This window comes from Molothrus ater, chromosome 24 (assembly GCF_012460135.2).
Source record: "Molothrus ater isolate BHLD 08-10-18 breed brown headed cowbird chromosome 24, BPBGC_Mater_1.1, whole genome shotgun sequence".
Classification (NCBI taxonomy): domain Eukaryota; kingdom Metazoa; phylum Chordata; class Aves; order Passeriformes; family Icteridae; genus Molothrus; species Molothrus ater.
In genome coordinates, this window is record NC_050501.2 from 1,194,459 (window position 1) to 1,215,127 (window position 20,669).

The 20,669-nt window shown below is 53.1% G+C and overlaps 1 protein-coding gene across 3 annotated transcripts in view; it reads right to left on the bottom strand.

Annotated features, from left to right (window-relative positions):
• The window catches only part of SDC3 (syndecan 3), a 44,562-nt gene that overhangs the window by 10,283 nt on the left and 13,610 nt on the right, over window positions 1-20,669 (bottom strand). For all 3 annotated transcript variants that reach the window (XR_004981523.2, XR_008508787.1, XM_036396896.2), the window contains exon 2: window positions 400-517. Coding sequence is in view for 1 of the 3 variants with exons in the window: in XM_036396896.2 (XP_036252789.1) it covers window positions 400-517 (118 nt within the window). In the remaining 2 variants the exon portion in view is untranslated. The remainder of the gene's footprint in view (window positions 1-399; window positions 518-20,669) is intronic.

Below are 20,669 nucleotides of genomic sequence, written 5' to 3' on the forward strand. Positions count from 1 at the left end.
GAGGGGCCAGTCCTGCCCAGTAGGGCCAGAGGCTGAACTGGGACATGGAGGCACTGGAGCCCAACTTTCGGGACAGCTCCTATTGCTTTTGTCTCACAGGACAACTCCAGTGATGGATAAAGGGCAATTCCCTCCCTCACATCCCCACTCCAGCCTTCCAACCTCACAGTCAGCCAGACACCCTTCTCCAGAGCCCCCCAACCCCACAGCTGGCCAAGGACCTTCCCAGGAACTCCCCAACTCCACAGCCAGACAAGGACCTTCTCAGGAACTCCTCATTCCCACAGCCAGTTCCTTCCTGGGAACTCCCCAACCATCCAGGGACCAAGCTGGCCAAGAACCCTTCCCAGGAATCCCAGGAACCCCCCAGGCATCCAGGGAGCATTCCCAGTTACTCACAGCCCGAGCCAGAGCCGGAGTAGATGTCGTCCAGCTCATCCTCTCCAAAGGGGTCGTCGTCCCCGGAGCCCTCCAGGTCCACGGGCCGCTCGTAGTTCTCATTGCGCCAGCGCTGAGCCTGTGACCAGAGGGACACGTGAGTGGCTCCAGCCCCACCCAGGTGACACGCCAGCCACCCCCCATGGGAGGGGGCATGGGACAAGCCAGAACAAGGCAGCAGCAGCACAAACAGCCTCCAGCTGAACCACCCCGAATTGCAGCGTTTTCCCCCAAAACAACTCAGAGTGAGCTCACACTGACTCCAGCATTTCCCATGGACAAAAAGGCCTTTTTTAGGGGGAAACCCAGCAATTCATTTTGGAAGCTGTAAGAAAAATGCTTGGCTTGGTTCTCCAGCTGGCTGCTGTTCAGGCTCGATGATTTCCCTGTGAGTCCTGGCTCCGGTGTGACAGCAACACCTCATCAGCTGCCACAGCTTGGGAAGCCTCCAGAGGAAACAACACCAGACTTCAAATATTCCCCTGCCTCCCAGAGCTGCGAAAACACGGGGAGCCCTCGCTAGCAGCGCTCTTAAACATCTTGTTTTGCAGATCAAAGTGTCTCCTGTCGGCGTTGCACGGAAACGCTTTGACACCTCATTACAAGGCAAACAAGGCGGCTTTGATCTGCGAGATCGCATCGTATGTTTCAAGATGTAACGAGCCAGGTTCGAGCTTCAGTTTCAAATCAAGGCCTTGAAGGGTCCCTGTCTCTCTCGGAGCATTTTACCTCCCGAAAACAGCTCGAGGTTTCTTTGTTTTCGCTGTAGCTTGGAGCTTGAACAGTCAGACAGAGAAATTTGGGACCTGACTCGCGTTTTGTCCCCAAACATCCCTTCTCCCACCAGGAGGGAGAATCCAGCAGCTCAGGAAGGGCAGAGGGAGTTGAGATTTTAAGGGTCTGAGCTGTGTCTGGCTGGATCTGTTCCAGCTCTCCCCAGCAGCCACTGGATGTGTCCTGCCAGTCCCCAGCACCCCATGTGCTTCCCAAACCTCTGGGAATATTCAGCCTTTGCCCCCCAGCTGTGCCATCCTGGATTCCAACACCCTCTCACCAGCAGCTCACTGGAATTTGTGATCCAGCAGAACAAATCCTCAGGGATTTGGGAATTGCACAGCCCAAAAATATGAGACAGGTCACCAGAACTGATGGGAAAGCATGGAAAAATGCCAAGGATTGAGGGTGCAGGAAGAAACACTGGGAATCCCTCTCATTTGTCTTTTGATGTTTTTACCCCAGAAGGATCAAGGCTGCCCAAGAAATGAGGAGAGCCTGGCGCTCCCCAGCCCATCCCCATTCCCGAGGGTGGGATTTTCCCTGCATGACCCGCAAAGCCTCTCCCTGATGGGAGCCACATGGCCCTGCTCCCTTTGTTCCTCCTGAAATTGGAACCAGATGAGGCTGTTCCAGACTCTTGGCTCTGGGCTTGGAGCAGGAAATGGAAACAAAAATCCCAGCTTGGCTCAGCAATTCCCATCTGTCCAACAGCCATCTGTGCATCCATGCATCCACCTATCCCTCCATCCATCCATCCATCCATCCATCCATCCATCCATCCATCCATCCATTCCCCATCCATCCATCCATCATCCATCCATCCATCCATCCATCATCCATCCATCCATTCCCCATCCATCCATCCATCATCCATCCATCCATCCATCCATCCATCCATCCATCCATCCATCCATCCATCATCCATCATCCATCCATCATCCATCATCCATCCATCCATCATCCATCCATCCATCCATCCATCCATCCATCCATCCATCCATCCATCCATCATCCATCCATCATCCATCCATCCATTCATCCATCATCCATCCATCCATCCATCCATCCATCATCCATCCATCCATCCATCCATCCATCCATCCATCCATCCATCCATCCATCATCCATCCATCCATCCATCCATCCATCCATCCATCCATCCATCCATCCATTCCCCATCCATCCATCCATCCATCCATCCATCCATCCATCCATCCATCATCCATCCATCCATCCATCCATCCATCCATCCATCCATCCATCCATCCATCCATCCATCCATTCCCCATCCATCATCCATCCATCCATCCATCATCCATCCATCCATCCATCATCCATCATCCATCCATCCATCATCCATCCATCCATCCATCATCCATCATCCATCCATCATCCATCCATCCATTCATCCATCATCCATCCATCCATCCATCCATCCATCCATCCATCCATCCATCCATCCATCCACCCATTCCCCATCCATCCATCCATCCATCCATCCATCCATCCATCCATCCATCCATCCATCCATCCATCCACCCACCTTACCCTAAACCTGAACAAGCCCCAGCCAGGACCAGCACAAACCCCACAGCAGCCCCACAGGCAGGACCAGACCCGGGTGGACCCCACCAGCAGCACAGCCCCAGCCAAGCTCCACAAAGGCCTAAAGACTTGGGAACAATCTCCAGGTGTTCTGGTGCACAGGGACATTTGGGACACTGGGATGTTGCTCCTGAAGAAGCCCCCTCCCCACTCCATTCCCAAGGTGCTGACGTAACCCCCTCCCAGCTGCAACCCCGACAGTTTGAGGTCAGGCTCATGCCATAAATCTTGGGAGCAGTCGGGGTTTATTTGGATTTAGTGCTGCTGGGATCGTTAGTGTTCTGTGTGCCCTGGGCTGTGCCTGGCTCCCCCTTCCCGGGAATGAGGGGCTGCTCCTGGGGCTGCTCCCCTGGGAATGAGGGGCTGCTCCCCTTGGGAACAAGGGGCTGCCCCTGGGGCTGCTTCCCCCAGGAATAAGGGGCTGCTCCTCCAGGGACGAGGGGCTTCTCCTCCTGGTAACAAGAGGCTGCTCCCCCTGTCTGACCAGGATGGAGGGAAGGGAAGGCAGAGTTTGCCAGCCCAGGAAACCACAAATCACTCAGGACAGCAGCTCCCACCTCCCGACCTGGGGCTGCCTCCCCATCCATCACAGCCCCCATTCCTAATCCATCACAGGCCCCATTCCCAGTCCATCACAGCCCCCTCCCAATCCTTCCCAGCCCCCATTCCTAATCCATCTCAGCCCCCATTCCCAATCCATCCCAGCTCCCATTCCCAATCCATCTCAGCCCCCAAGCCAAGCCTCAGCTGCCTGGATTTGTCCCAAAAGAGAAACTTCCTCCAGACTTTATCCCTGCCCCAGGGTGCTCCATGGGGTCAGACCACGGCTGGAGGGACCCTTGGATGTGCCAGATCCATCCTGCAGCCCCTTATTCCCTGGGATGGTGGCAGGGACTGTCCCCACCCTGTGGCAGGAAGGGATGGAGTTGCTGCTCCAGAGAAAAAACCTTCTCCAGGGCATGGATCCCATGCCAGCCGAGGGCTGGGGGTGCCACACCAGCCATGTCCCCATCTCTATCAGTCCCCTGCCATGGCTGGGACAAGGGACAGGCTCACAGCATTCCAGGTGCCCCCAGCAGCCCTCTCAGGTGCTCAACCCAAAGCCGGGCCAGGCAGAGATTTCCTTGGGCCAGGGAGGAAATCCCAGTGCGCTGCTGGCCCTGGCTGTGCTCCCCGTGTCACCCCCTGCCCTGGTGGCACCAGGATGCCATTTATTAGCCAGCTCCAGCCAAGGGCCAGCAGCTCCATCCCTGCAATCCCAACTGCCCAGCTGACAGCTCTTGGCAGGGGTTCCTTCCCCAGCTCAGCGCTGCCTCATTAGGGAAATTAAACCCGGGATTGGGATCACGGCAGAGCTGCTGGAGGTGGGGGGATAAGGCTGTCCTGGGGGGATGCATCACTTCTGGACAAGGAATGGGAAGGTTTCTGTGCGCCCAGGGAGGAGCTGGCTGTGCCCAGGACTGTCCTGCAGCCAGGGAACTGCTCCTGTCACATCCCTGTGTCCCGTGAGCCGTCACTGGGGGCCAGGACCCGGCTCTGGCATCGCCCAGACCCCAAACAACGGCCCCGTTCCCGCTCCCCCAGGGTCCCCAAAGGTCACAGCTCTGCTGCTATAAAAACAAGCCCTGATGAAGAGCAGACTCCAGGGCAGGGCCAGAAAGTCACGTTTCACTGAAAGCTCCCTCATTGTGCTCTGAATGACCCCAAATACACGCCAGACACAAAGGGCTCGGATCTCAGCACTAACATGGGCACTACATCGAGCCAGGATAAGAAACACATCCCCACCCCATCCCAGAGGATCCTTTTCCACCTGAAAGGGGGGATAGGCAGGTGATGATTCCCACCCAGACACTCCCTGCCCCCTTCCATGCTTGGCTGGGCTGGCAGGGAGCGGCAGCCAAGGGACAAGGGACAGGCTCACAGCATTCCCCAGCAGCACAAACCCCACCCAAACCCCACACAGAGCCTTGGGAAGCCAGGGAGGGCTCGGAGCCCTTGGCCTGGCAGCATCTGAGCTGAGCAGGGGGACAGGGAGGCTGCAGCCCCTCTCCATTGTCTGTGCCACCACCCCACATGGACAGTGTCACCCCTCCCTCTCCTCTCCCCTTGGCAGCCTGGTGACACCATTTTACAGGTGAGAAATGTAAATCTGGGCTAAAGGGTCTCACTCAGCCCCTCCAGGGGCAGATCTCCAGAGGATTTGGGGGCTTAAAAAATGCAGAGCACAGAAGGGACCCTCCTGTCACCTTCAGGGTACCAAGATGGTCCTGCAGAACCCTCTGCAGCTCTGACACGTCCTGGAGGACAGTGAGCGCCTGGTTTGGAGTTTCTTAAATTCCTTGTACATCCCTTCTTCCCCAGGCAGGGAGGGTCAGGGAATTTTATCATTTAGGGCATTTTCCACTCCATGGAAGGGCTTTTGCAGAAACAGAGGATTTGGGGGCTTAAAAGAGGTGGAAACCACAGCACAGAAGGCTCCTGTCCCCTCCATGTGTGGCACAAGGATGTTCCTACAGACACCTCTTCATCTATGAACACATCCCAGGGGACAGGGAGCACCTGGTTTGGAGCTTCCTAAATTCCCTGTACATCCCTCCTTCCCTGGGCAGGCTGTTTTATTATTTAGGGCTTTTCCACTGCATGGGATTTAAACTCCCTAAACCTGCCCCAAAACAGATCCCAAAGCAGCTGCCATGGTAAAAGCTCTCAGAGCCGAGTGTTTGGCCTCGGGGGGAGGGAAACCTGGGCAATCAATCCATCTCCAAGCACCGGGAGAGGCCGGGAACCTCCCTGGGATGCTCTCGGGCCCTGCTGTGCCACTCGCCATCGCCACGGCAACGGTCGCCATGGCAACGCCTCCTCCATGGCGACGCATCCCGCCGGAGCCATGGGTGGTGTCCAGCAGCCCGACCCAGGGATGGAGGCTCCTTCCCGCGTGGGGGCATGAAATGGGGTCATGGGGTGGGGTAAGGGGGGAGCAGGGGGAGAGGAGGCACCTCCAGCTCCTGGGGGAGCTCTCCCAACGGGGAGAATCCTGATTTAATTCCGTGGATTCTGGGGAAGGTGGGAGCAGCAGCCCCAGCTCCCGCAGCCCTGACTGGGAGGGATCTGCTGCAGGTGGGAGGTGACAGGGACACCCCAACCCAGGGGTGTTGCCAGCCCTCCCGGCTGCAGGCAGAACCTCAGGAGTTCCTTCCTTGAGGGAATCAGAAAGGAAATCAGGATCTGGCTCTGGAATGTTCCTGAGGAGCTGGGAGCCAGGTTTGGGTTGTGCCTGGAGCTCTGGCTGAGGGGACAAGTCCAGGTGGCCAAGTCCCTTCCTGGCCAGGTTCCCTGGCAGCATCCACAAGCAGCTCCAGAGTGGTGAATCCCAGGAAAACATGGAATTCCAAGGAGCCCAGTCCAGGTCCAGCCTGGGCATCCTGAGGAGCCGACCCATCCCACAGCCCCTGGGACCACCAGTGGTTGGAGATGAGGAGGCTCCTGCTGTGAGAAGACCTGGAAGGGAGAGCTGGGGATGGAAGGGATTTTATTCCATGATAGGAATCCCTGTGTCCATCCAGCAGCCTCTGGAATATCTGGGATGTGTGTTGGGGCCAAGGCAGGAAGAGGGGAGCAGCCAGGTCCACATCCCAAAGGGGAAAGAGGGGAAAGGAAGATGGAATAAGGGTGAAAGCACCTGGAGAACAGGACAGGGCTGTGCAGGTGACACAAGGATCCATTTCCCATCCCATGAGGATCCATTTCCCATCCCACAGATCCCCATCCCTTGGTGCCATGTCCAGGTTCTCATCCCTGTATCCCATTCCTGCCCATCCCACTTCCAAAATGAACAGCAAAACCAAAAACCCAAAATCTCTGTGCTTGTTTGGATTCCAGCCCCAGAGAAGCTCTGGGAATCCCCAATCCATAGAAGTCTAGGAATCCCAGATCCAGACACAGCTCTGGGAAGCCCAAACCTGGAGAAGCTCTGGAAATCCCAAATCCAGAGAAACTCTGGGAATCCCAAATCCAGAGAAGCTCTGGGAATCCCAAACCTGGAGAAGCTTTGGGAATCCCAAACCTGGAGAAGCTTTGGGAATCCCAAATCCAGAGAAACTGTGGGAACCCCAAACCTGGAGAAGCTTTGGGAATCCCAAATCCAGAGAAGATCTGGGAAGCCCAGATATAAAAGAGCCCCGGGAATCCCAAATCCAGAGGAGCTCTGGGAAGCCCAAATCCCATTCCAGCAGCTCTGAGTGCCATGGGGGCACTGGGACAGGACAAGGTGGAAGGAGATTGGCCCTGCCAGGACGGAGCCAATGGATCAGCAGCACCCCAGGCTGTTCTTCCCAGGGAAATGACAGATCTGAGGACTTTGGAAAGCTTGGAATGGCACAGCCAGGGCAGGAATCAGTCAGGAGCAGGAAGATTCTTTCTCCAGGAAAATGCTTCTACACTGAGAATATATCACGGGGCAAATGTTGATTCTTTGAATATTTTCTATGGGATATTTTCAATTAATCAGCCCTCAAAAGTCCTTTTCTGGTGTTTTATACTGAAAACCTCAATAACTCATCCTAGCAAGCAATTTAGGGATACTATAAACAGCTGGAATAATACAAGCTCCACAAAAAGCTGGAATGAAAACATCGTTCCTGAAGTTTAAAAAACTCCACGATTCTTTTCCCACTCCAAAACATCGCTGAATTTCCACTCCCTGATCCAAGGCTGGAAGCTAAAAATAAACCTGTTGGAAAGCTGCTCTGGGCGGGAACCTGGGAAAAGACCACCATGGGATTGGGGACCACCACGGGATTGGGGACCACCACGGGATTGGGGACCACCAGAGCTGCTTGGGATGGAGATCCCCAAGGCAGAGCCCAGGAGGATGGGCTGGAATTTGGGATGCAGGATGTTGGAAAAGCAGTGTGGGTGCCCATCCCAGTGGAGATTCCACTCCCAAGATGTGACATGGGCTCAGCCAGCACCAGCCCCTTGTTTTGTGTCCCTTCATTGTTCCTCAGATTAATTAAAACCCCAATTAAGAGCTCCCCAAAGCCCAGCACATTTGGATTTAATTGGCCACTCATTTTCTACAAGGAAAATAATCATTAATGTTGATGGAGGAGCTGCAATTATCCCAGATTTGTATGGATTCTCCACTGCCAATGAAAGGAGCCAGGCACATCCCAAAAATGGACATGGATGCTCCCGAGTTTCATCATCCCTCAGGGAAAACCAGCTCCACCCATTCCTGCCCAGCTCCATCCATTCCTGCCTCTTCTCCATCCATTCCTGTCCCATTCCTGCCCCTGTTCCATCCATTCCTGCCCTATATTCCTGCCCCTCCTCCATGCCTGCTCCTGTTCTATCCATCCCTCCCCCTGTTCCATCCTTTCCTGCCCCAGCTCCATCCATTCCTGCCCCAGCTCCATCCATTCCATTCCTTGTTCCATCCATTCCTGCCCCATTCCATCCATCTCTGCCCCTTTTCCATCCATTCCTGCCTCTTCTCCATCCATTCCTGCTTCTCCATCCTTTCCGGCCCCTGTTCCATCCATTCCTGCTCAGTTCCATCTATTCCTGCCCCTGTTCCATTCCATTCCGTTCCATTCCATTCCATTCCATTCCATTCCATTCCATTCCATTCCATTCCATTCCATTCCATTCCATTCCATGCCATTCCATTCCATTCCTGCCCCTGTTCCATCCATCCCTGCCCCTGTTCCCTCCATTCCTTCCTTCCCGGCTCTCCCAGCCTCCATCCCAGCTGGAATTCCCCTCCTCCTCATTAGGGAATTGTTTTAATTTGCTCTGCTCCATAATCCTATTGCAGCTTAACGTGCACAACTGTCCTGGGCTTTTCTCACCTCCACCAAGGCTCATTCCAGAGCTCCCTCAGCTTCCCAAAGAGCTCCAAAATAGGAATTTCTTTATGTCTGTCCATTTATTTCCTTCTCGGAGTGCTTGGCACAGGGATGGGCACTGCCTGTTAAACCCTGATGCTTCAGGGTGGTTCTGGTTCCATTTAGGGATTCCCTCATTCCCTGTTTGCCTTCCAGCTCCTCCAGGAGCCGAGGGGATCCACTCCTGTGCTCCCTACCCAAGGAGAGGGAGTTTGGCCAAGAAAAATGGGTTTTCATGGGGTTTTTTAATTGAAATTTTTGAAATTCAGAGCACTGAGGGAGAGCACACGTGCCCAGGGGGAAAGAAGAAATCACTGCATGCCTCAGTTTACCTGCCTGCAAAAAGCTGCAAATGATCCAGGAACAGGGAGCGGCTCCTGTCCCATTCCAGGGGTGCTGGGGACACTTTTCAATAGGGACATCCACGTCCCATCCACGTTTCCCTGCTTTCCCTTCCCCCAGATATTCCTGGGATTGGATATGCACCTGCTTCCTTTTTGTGATGATTTTTTTATTATTTTCCCTTTATTTTTAATGTTCCTTTTCCATTCCAGGAAAACAAAAAATTATCACTTTTCAGTTTTAGACTCCAGAACCTCTTGGTACTTCCCATCAAGGAGACAGAGAAAAAAAAGTTCATTCCCAGCCCTCCTGAGTGGGAAGAAAACCTCAGAAATTTGCACCTGAAAACCTCAAAACCAGAAACCAAAAAACCCCAAAATTCCAGAGCTTTTCAGCAACACCTGACGAACTCCGTGGGAAGATTTGCACACTCAGAAAAAGAAAAAATAAATATTTTCCCATAAAAAGGAACCTGAGAAGGATGAGCTGTGGGGAAGCACTTGCTGGGGAGCAGCCTCCTGTCTCCTAATTAATCCCAAAATTATCCCTGAGAGGATTTTGGTGACCTGAATAAATTATTCCCATTTTCAGGACATTTTCATTCGCTGCCCCCTGCCCATTGCCCAGCACAGGAAGGTGAAAAATCAACATTTTGATATTTTTCTGCATCCCCAAGGCACAGCTGATCCCCGGGGATGGATCCCTGGAATTCCAGGCTCCCAAATCCAGCAGCACGAGCCCTGCTGGGATCCGGGAGGGGTTTGGTGACAGCTGCAGCTCCCGGGAGCACCCAAATCTCCCAGCAGATGGTTGGGCTGATTACAGAGCCAGGGTCACTCCGGGGCGCTTCCGAGGGACAGGAAATATTCCCTCTCCCAGCCTCGCATCACGAAGGGGCTTTTTTCCCCTTTTCCACCACTTTTTGCCCATTTTCAGCCACTTTTTCTGATGGCTCCGTTATTTTTCCACCACATTTTGCCCATTTTCAGCCACTTTTTGTCCATTTTCCACCATTTTTGCCCCTTTCCACCATTTTTCCTATTTCTCACCACTTTTTGTCATTTCCCACCTCTTTTTGCCCGTTTTCCACCGCTTTTTCACCTTTCCACCATTTTTGCCCCTTTCAACCATTTTTGCCCCTTTCCACCATTTTTGCCCCTTTCAACCATTTTTGCCCCTTTCCACCATTTTTCCTATTTCCACCATTTTTCCTATTTCCCACCACTTTTTGTCATTTCCCACCTCTTTTTGCCCATTTTCCACTGCTTTTTCACCTTTCCACCATTTTTGCCCCTTTCCACCATTTTTGCCCCTTTCCACCATTTTTCTTATTTCCCACCACTTTTTGTCATTTCCCACCTCTTTTTGCCCATTTTCCACTGCTTTTTCACCTTTCCACCATTTTTGCCCCTTTCAACCAGTTTTGCCCCCTTTCCACCATATGTTACCATTTTCCACCATTTTTGCCCCTTTTCTGTCACTTTTTGCCCCTTTCCACCATTTTTCCTATTTCCCACCACTTTTTGCCCATTTTTCACCATTTTTACCCATTTTTCACCACTTTTTCACCTTTCCACCATTTTTGCCCCTTTCAACCATTTTTTTTCCTATTTTCCCCCACTTTTTGCCCATTTTTCACTATTTTCACCCCTTTTCCACCACTTTTTTTCCCTTTTCCACCATTTTTCCCATTTTCCACCATTTTTGCCCATTTTCCACAGCTTTTTGCCAACAGGATCCTACTTTTTCCCTCCAACAGCTGAGAAAACACCAACACCCAGGAGCTCCATGGAAAAATCCTCTCCAGGCTCAGTTTTCCCTTCCAACCCCAGCAGCAGGAAAAATGGGGAGGGAAACATTGGGAAGGAGCTTCTTTTTGCCCATTTCAACCAATGTTTGCCCCTTTTCTACCATTTTTTCCCGTTTTCCACCATTTTTCCCATTTTTCATCACTTTTTCACCTTTGCTCCAACGTCTGCCCCTTTTCCACCATTTTTCATCCTTTCTGTCACTTTTTACCCCTTATTTCCACCACTATTTTCCTTCCATTTCCACCAATTTTTTCCCTCATTTCCCACCACTTTTTGCCCTTTCCCCACCATTCTTCCCATTTTCCATCACTTTTTGCTTCTTTCCCACAACTTTTTGCCAACAGGATCCCATTTTTTCCCTCCAACAGCCGAGGAAACACCAACACCCAGGAGCTCCATGGAAAAATCCTCTCCAGGCTCAGTTTTCCCTTCCAACCCCAGCAGCAGGAAAATGGGAAGGGAAACATTGGGAAGGAGCTTCTTTTTGCCTATTTCAACCAATGTTTCTCCATTTTAAACATTTTTTCCCTTTTCCCGCCACTTTTTGCCCCTTTTCCACCATTTTTGCCCATTTTTCGTCACTTTTTGCCCATCTTCCACCACTTTTTGCCCCTTTCCCACTTTTTTTGCCCCTTTCCACCATTTTTGTCGATTTCCACCGCTTTTTTCCCATTTTCCACTACTTTTTGCCCCTTTTCCACCATTTTCCTCCCATTTCCACCATTTTTCCCATTTTCCACCGTTTTTGCCAACAGAATTCTGTTTTGTCCATCCAACAGCCGATGAAATACCCGCACCCAGGAGTTCCATGGAAAAATCCTCTTTCCAGGCTCAGTTTTCCCTTCCCACCCCACAGCAGGAAAAGGGGAGGAAATCTCAGCTCGGGGCTGGTTTGGACAGTGCTGCCCTTGTTCTCCCCTGAGCGGGGGAAACCCAACCCCGCTCCCTCCCTCCTTGCAATTCCCGCTTTCTCCACGTCCCAGCAGCACAAAATTCCTCTAATCCACATTTCCAGCTGCAAAATCCACCCTGCAAAGATGCTCAGGAGCTGGTTGGTGTTTCGCACTCCCCCCAGAACTCAAATTAAGGGAAAAAAATGGAATTTTCTCTTTCTGCTCAGTGCTCAAAGAGCCCTAAACTCAGATTTATCTGCCCTGAGCTGGAATTGTTCAGCTGGAAATGGAATCAACCCTCCTTTAGTGGCTTCACCTCGCCTTCAGCACAAAAACTGGGGGTAAATGCAAATGAAAATGAAATTTAAAAGCAAATCAAAACCAAGAAATAAATGAACAAACAAACAAAAAGCCAAACAAAACAAAAAACCTTCCACAAAACAAAAAAAAAACCCAAAACCACAAAAAAACCTTAACAATTTTTAAAATCCTCAAAAGCCCTAAAAAAACCTAAAAGAAAACCACCAAAATAAACCAAAAAGCAAAATCAACAAAAAATAACTCAAGAATTTTAAAAAAATCACAAAACACACACACAAGAAAACAACAACAACAAAAATCCACTAAAAAACCCTAGAAAAAAGAACATCCACATTTTCATTCATATTTTTCCATCCTTTTCCTTTTTTTGGTCTTAAATTTAATTCAGGGGAAGTGAGGCTCTCTTGCCCATTTCCCACCACTTTCCCCCCTTTTTCCACCACTTCCCCCCTCCTTTTCCACCAATTTTTGTCCCTTTCCACCACTTTTTTCCCCTTTTCTACCACTTTTTCCCCCTTTCCACATTTTCCATTATTTTGTGCCCCTTTTCCACCGCTTTTTTTCATATTTTCCACCACTTTTTGCCTCCTTTCCACAACTTTTCCCCCTTTCCCGTGACCTTCCCCCCTTTTCCACAACTCTTCCCCCCTTTTCCACCATTTTTTTCCACCAGGAGCCTGTTTTTTCTGTTATTTTTGTCATTCCCGAGGGATCCCTCTCAGGTTTCCAGCTGAAGGGAAAAGTCTGGAATCAGCTGAGCCCTGACCTGAGCCTGGCCCAGCTCCGGTTTCCGATCCCGGCCCTGCTGGGCTCAGTTTACCCAGAAAATAAAAGAGCTGAAGCTCCCAACCCCAGAAAAGGGGGAAGAACAATCCCACACCACAATCCCGCTGTTCCTGATGGGGAATGGGGGATTTGGGGGATTTTGGGAAGCGTTTCCAGGTTTTCTGTGGGATGGTGGCGGTGCCGGAAGGATTTGATCAAATATTTATGGAGCTCTCAGAGTTTGCTGCTGCCAGGGGTTTAAAATAACCAAACAACCAAAAAACAACCCACAAAAACAAAAACAAAAACAAAAAACCAAATAAACAAAACAAATAAAACAACAAAAAAACAAATAAAAACAAACAAAACCCAAACCAAACCTGTGGGAAATGAATTTGTAAAAAATTCTCAAAGGCTGACAGAAGGCTCTCATGCATCTCTATGCAAGCATTGAGATAAGAAGTGGTGACTTGAAAATGCCATGGAATAAGGTATTCAGGTAAAAAATAAAATAAAAACAAAAAAAATTTAAAAATAAAATAAAATTTTAAAAATAAAATAAAATTTTAAAAATAAAATAAAATTTTTTCAAAGCACTTCTCAATTACTTCATATCTAAATCAAAAAACCCCATAATCCAATACAAACCAAAACAAAGCAAAAAACCAAACTCACCAAAAACCACCAAAAAACCACCAAAACCAAAATAAAACCACAAAAAACACTCCCCACAAAATCAAAACATCAAAAAACCTACAAGAAACACAAAAAAGAAATCCCAAAAAGTTAGTTCTCATTCCACCACTGCTGTGTTTGTCCAGTTTATCCCCCAAAACCCCCCACAAAAAAATAAACCACAAACACCACACAAATTGAAACCCACCAAAAAAAAAATCCCACAAAAAATTGAAACAAAAAAAAAAAAAAAATCCTACAAGAAAACCCCTGAATCTCTCGCAGGGCAGTGGAGCTGGAGGAGCTGCTCCCACCCCTCCTTCCCAAGGGTAATTCCATGGATGTTGGTTTCCTCAGCTTTTCCAAATTCCATCACATTTTAACAATTCTTCACAAACCCGTTTCCCACAATGGATCCGGGGGGGCAGTGGTGTTCCCACACCTGGCAGAGAGGGGAAGAGCGGGAAACACCTTCAGGTGTCAGCCCCAAAGCTCTGGGGATCATCCCAGGATCCATCCAGGATCCATCCTCAATCCATCCCAGGATCCATCCCAAGATCCTCCCCAGGATCCATCCCAGGATCCATCCGGGATCCATCCCAGGATCCATCCCAGGATCCATCCGGGATCCATCCCAGGATCCACCCCAGGATCCATCCCAGGATCCATCCCAGGATCCATCCGGGATCCATCTGAGGATCCATCCAGGATCCATCCCAGGATCCATCCAGGGATCCATCCCGGGATCCATCCGGGATCCATCCTCAATCCAACTCAGGATCCATCCCAAGATCCTCCCCAGGATCCATCCCAGGATCCATCCGGGATCCATCCCAGGATCCATCCCAGGATCCATCCGGGATCCATCCCAGGATCCACCCCAGGATCCATCCCAGGATCCATCCCAGGATCCATCCGGGATCCATCCCAGGATCCATCCCAGGATCCATCCCAAGATCCTCCCCAGGATCCATCCCGGGATCCATCCCAGGATCCATCCCAGGATCCATCCGGGATCCATCCCTGTTCCCAGGATCCATCTCAGGATCTCTCCCAGCATCCATCTCAAGTTCCATCCCAGGATCCATCTGAGGATCCACCCCAAGATCAATCCCAAGATCCACCCCAGGATCCATCCCCATTCCCAGGATCCAACTCAGGATCCCACCCAGGATCCATCTCGGGATTCATCCCAGGCTCCACCCCAGGATCCATGCCAAGATCCATCCCAGGTTCCACCCCAGGATCCATCTCGGGATCCATCCCAGGATCCCTCCCCGTTCCCAGGACCCCAAAAGCGGCTGGGCAGTGTTTTCCTGGAGCCTGGAATGATCTGGGAGCAGATCCAGCTGTCCTGGCCTCCACCTCACCCAGCCTCTCCTGGAAGGGGGCGAAAAGCCCAAATTTGGGGTGTCTGGGGGTGTCGGGGCCGTGACTGAGGCAGCAGCTCTGCCAAGCACCACACACAAGGCTCCCAGGAAAACAAATCCAAAATAAAAAAGCAGAAAAAACCACCAGAGAAAGGGGGAAAAAGCTTTCAGCTCACCAGTTGGTTTTCTTTTCTTTTTTTTTTTTTTTGTGTGTTTTCAGATGTAAAATTGATTAAAATAAACCCAGAGATCTGACTGAGCTGTTTCTATTTAGGACCTGAATAAGGACTGGTGAGCCCAAAAGCTGATCTGCTTTGGAGCTTTTTTCCCCCAACCGTATCAGTTGCTCTAATAAAAGATCCAGCCTCTCCCTGGCAGCCTCCTCAAATCCTCCGGCTGCCACAATTCCGCACGGAAAAACCTCCAGCAGCACGGATTTCTGCTCAGCAGAGCAGCAGCCAGCTCACCCAGCTGCTGCTTCGTTTAAAAATCAAAATCAGGAAAAAGGGAGAATTTAGGTTCAAAATCTGCCTCTTTCTCCTGGGTTCTTTGCAGGGCTGGTGGTGGTTTCACCTAAAATATTCCCATAAATTGTGGGAGCCGACCCAGTGCCAGGAATGGTGCTGGAAAAGCTGTGGGATGTGGGTTGTGGGCAAAGGGAAGAGCCCAGCCTGGGCTGGAGGGGCTGGGCTGGGCTCACCTGGGCCCGAGGGAACAGTGGGGTGGGCAGGGAAGATGAGCTGAGCTGAGCTGAGCTGAGCTGAGCAGAGCTTTTGGGACGGGAATTCATGGAATCACAGAGTACCCTGAGCTGGGAGGAACCCCCAAGGATCAAACAGCCCAGACACCCCAAAATCCCATCCCTGGAGCGGGGTCCCAATGCTCCTGGAGCGGGGTCCCAACGCTCCTGGAGCTCCGGGAATGTCCCCACACCCTGGGGACCCTGCTGCGCCTGGAATGGCCATCAAACCCCAAACCACAGCCCAGCCCTCCCTGAGCACCCAGCCCCAAATTCCAGGCTGAAAACCCAGACTGGGACAGGCACAGAAAACCTCAGGGCTCTGCCTTTGGTGGATTTTTAGGGTGTAATAAAACCCAGAGAGGCTGAAATGCTGAAATTCCCCATGGGAGAGGCACAGAAAACCTCAGGGCTCTGCTTTAGTGGATTTTTAGGGTGTAATACAACAGGATTTACCTGGAGAAGCTGAAATGCTGAAATTCCCCATGGGAGAGGCACAGAAACCCTTGGGGCTCTGCTGTTGGTGGATTTTTAGGGTGTAATAAAACATGGAGAGGCTGAAATGCTGGAATTCCCTGTGTGATGGGCACGGGAGATCCTCTGGAGGGGGTGATCAATTCCTGTCTGAGCAATGGGACAGAAATTCCTGCTTTTCCCAGGAATCTCTAACCCTCAGTGCCACCCCTTTGTCACCCAGGGGGAAACTGAGTCACGAGGCCAATCCTGGCAGGGCTGTGCCTCCTCTTCAGCAGGAATCACCTCTGGAGTGAGCGGGGATCCCCTCTGCTCTTCCCTACAAACACCAGCACCCCAAAAACGTCCCTGCTGCCCCCAGAGCCCGAGCTCACCCCAGCCCTGTCCTGCCTCCCCTCCTGCCCACAGCCCTGTGCATAATTCCCCTACTTTTAGCAGCTCCTCTCACGGGCTCTGGGACTGGTGGCATTCCCGGATTTCAGGGGGTTCATAGATCCCAGGATGGGGAGGCACAGGGATCCCGGGCAGGACAATGCCCAGGGCACAGAGCTGCCCCTTTCTGGGGTGGAGGGGGTGCCATGCCCTGTGCCAACCTCACAGTACCCAAAATAAAGTGCTTTTTTTGTGCCCTACACTCACCTACAATTATCCCAAATGAAAGGTTTTACACTGGGCTGCACTCAAAATGTGGATTTGGGCTCCCAGCCCAACCCTGGAGTGGGAATGATGGAAAAGGGCTGATGGTTCTGCTCTCCCTGGCCCCAAAACCCCACCAGGACCCGGCTGTGGAACAGGGACCAGCCCCAGTGCCCTCACATCCCACTCGGGGTGCTGCTCCCTGTCTGCACAACATCCACGGGGCAGTGTCCTGAAACCCTACAGGAAAACCCTACAGAAAAACCCTACGGGAAAACCTCCAGGAAAACCCTATAGAAAAACCCTACAGGAGAATCCTCCAGGAAAACCCTACAGCAAAATCCTCCAGGAAAACCATACAGGAAAACTCTACAGGAAAAACCTACAGGGAAATCCTCCAGGAAAACCTTACAGGAAAACCCTACAGGAAAAACTCCCAGGAAAACCCTCCAGGAAATTCCTCGCCCTGGATGCCAGGAGTGAGGTGGGGCAGGGACCTCAAGGCTTTACCCAGGGAGAGCAGAAATGCCCCGACCCCCCTGACGTGCACAGAGCTCCCCCCACCCCAGAGCACCCCCAGTGCCACCATCAGCAGCCCCGAGAAACCGGGAATGTCCTGAGAGGGCAAAGGCCACGCTGCCCCCAGGGTGACACCGCTGCCACCCGGGACACCCAGCCTCTAATGGCCACCCCATGGCTCAGTGCCCACCCCAGGTGCCAGCAGCTCCCTCTATCCATCCCATAACCTCTGTCCCTCTTGTCCCACTCTCCCCCTGCCCCTCTGTCTCACTGTCTCACTGTCCCTCCCATCCCTCCTGTCCTTCTGTCCTTCCTGTTCCCCTGTTCCTCTGTCTCCCTGTCCCCCTGTCCCTCTGTCCCCTGTCCCTCTGCCCCTCCTGTCCCTCTGTCCCCTCGGTTTATCTCCCTAATCCGATTGCGGCGCCGGCCCTGCCCGCTCTGACCCTCCGGTGAGCGCCGGCCCCAGGTGAGGCCGGAGCCGCTCCGGGGATTACCGGGAATTACGGCCCCACTCAGACGGCGACAGCGGCCACACGGAGCCACCAGAGCCGCGGTGACACCAGCGACAGTGTCCAGCCAGGGGAACCTTCCCGGGGATCCAACCGAGCCAGGGGCAGGAGCCCTGTTCCCATGGCAATGGCTGCCAGTGGCAGAGGGCAGGGCTGGATGGGATCTTGGGAATTGGGAATTGTTCCCTGGCAGGGTGGGCAGGGGCTGGGCTGGAATTGCCAGAGCAGCTGTGGCTGCCCCTGGAGCCCTGGCAGTGCCCAAGGCCAGGCTGGGCATTGGGGCTGGCAGCACCTGGCACAGTGGGAGGTGGCCCTGCCATGGCTGGGGTGGCACTGGATGAGGTTTAAATCTCCCTTCCAACTCAAACCATTCCACGAATCCATCATTGCACAGCTCCACAAAACCACGAGGTTTTTGTCCCCCAAGCCTCGGCCCTGATGTCTCATTCCTGCCGCTCCCAGCTCCCGCCCTGAGCCGATCCCGGCTGCTCCTGCCCGCTCCGATAAGAGCCCCTGAACAATGAAAAGGCGAGGAAAAGAGCAATTCCCGTTTTTTACAGCAGCCCCGGCCCTCCCAGCACCCTGGTTCACGGCAGGAACTCGATCCCACAGATCTCCCAGCGCCTCTCCCAGGGAAAACCCTTCCCGAAAAGGCTCTGGGATGTTTGAGGAGCCCCATCCCGGCTCCCTCGGCGCTAGGGAAGGGATCAGGGCGCTCGGACTCACATTCCCGGCTCGATTTCCAGTGGAAGGGGCAGGACAATGGCGCATTGTGCGCCGGGGAGAGGAAAATGGTCTCATGGTGTTGGTGGAAGGAAAGGTTTCAGCTGGAAACGCCTCCGGGCCCGGGGAAACAGCCCCCGTGGAGCCGGCACCGGGAACGCTCCAAAGCCGCTGTTCCCGGAGCGTCCCCGTGGGGAACAGCCGGGACTCGGCCCGGGAGGAGCACCAGGGGCGGTCTGGGGACACGGGGACACGGGGACAGAGCCCGGGGACCCAACCCTGAGCCGGCCCCAAAACCTCCTCTGTTTTCCCCTGGTGACTCTGGAGGCACAAATGCCCTGCTCGGGGGCCACCGCGGTGTCACCTCCTCCCTGCGGGTACAAAGCCATCCCCTCCATGGGGACACCAGCCCGGGGGGAGCTCTCCCACTGCTGGATGCACCGGGACCGCTTTTCCCTAAGGAGACTGGGGGAAAACCGGGATCTGTCCCTAAGGAGCCCCGTGGGAGCTGGGGGTGGCTTTGGGGAGCCAGGGCTCTGTCACTGTGCCAGGGGATGCTCCCCTGACAAGGCAGGAGAGGCAGCTGCGGGAGTAAAAAGCCTCTTAACGACCACAGAACGCAATCGTGGGGCATTTCCCGTTTTATTTGGCTCCTTAAGTGCCACTTCATTTGCTGGGATCGGCTTAATTGTGGTCATGAAGGGGGCGAGGGAAAGGCTGAGCTCCCCAGGGATGGGCTAGAGGAGGGTTCCAGGGGCAGATTTCCCGGAGGGAACATCCTCCAGCCCTACAAGTCATTCTCCTTGCCCCAAATCCTCCCTGATGGCTCCTGTCCCTCGCAGCCGCTGCCTCAGTTTCCCCAGCCCCTCCCTGTGCTGCAGTTTGGGGGCACCCGGGACTGCCCCCAGCTCCGAGGTCCAGGAGCAAAAGGAGTGGCACGATTTAGGGGAATTTGCAGCATGGAAAGGGGGCCTGGAGCAGGCAGAGAGGCCGTGCCCTGTCCCTGCAGGGAGGGTGGGCAGCAGGCCCACAGAGCTGGGGGTGCTCTCTGCTTTAGCAGCTTTTGGGGTGCTTTGTGCAGACCCCACCAGTCCCACATGTGGGAATATCCTTCCTGACCTGCTCAGGGTGGACCAGCCTGGAAATCCCCACTGGCTCCCCCCCAGAAGGGGGAGTTCCCCCAAAGGCATCATCCCGACCCCAAATCCACCAGGAAAAGCTTTGCACATGAGGCTGGAAAAGGGTTTTTCTCTCATTTTGAGGGGTGCAGGGAGCATCCAGGCCCAGCCAGGTCACACATCAAAGAGATTCTAGAATCACTGGTGTTGGAAAACCCCCGATGTTGGAAAATCCCCTCAGACCCTGGTGTTGAACCATTAACCCAGCACGGGGCTGTCACCACTCACCCCTGCCCCGAGTGTCACATTCTTCAAATATTTCCAGGGATGGGGACTCCACCACTCCCTGGGCAGCTGTGCCAGGGCCTGACAAACTTTTCCACGAGGAAATTTTCCCTGGTGCCCACCCTGAGCCTGCCCTGGCCCAGCCTGAGGCCGTTCCCTCTGCTCCTGTCCCTGTTCCCTGGAGCACAGCCCGCCCCCCCCGGCTGTGCCCTCCTGGCAGGAGCTGTGCAGAGCCACAAGGGCCCCCTGAGCCTCCTTTGCTCCAGGCTGAGCCCCTGCCCAGCTCCCTCAGCCTCTCCTGGGGCTCCAGACCCTGCCCAGCTCCCACAAACACATTAAAGCCTGTTAACGTGGGGGTGATGTGTTCAGGCAAAGGACAGAGCTGTCCCTGCCCTAAAGCCAATCCTCACCTGGCTGCCCCTAAAACGGTGCCAGTCCCATTACTGGAGGCCCTCCAGGACCTGTTCTGGTGCTGAGCCACAGCTCATCAACCCTAAGAATGATTAATCAGGAATATTCCAGACTCTCACAGCAGATTTGGATCAGCACCGGCTCCCCCTCCCCACAGGCAGTACTCAAAACCGGGGAAAACCCCAAGCAGCCTTTTCCCTGTGCTCCTGGCGTTTCATTAGGATCATCCCACCCAGGGAGGTGCTTTTTGCCCCAGCAGCAGGACCCGGTGTTTGCCAGCTCCTGGGTGTCCAACAGGAAGGAGTTCCTGCCCACCTTCCTCGCGGTTGTCATGGAAATGCAAAGTGAGGTTGATTAAGATGCTGCC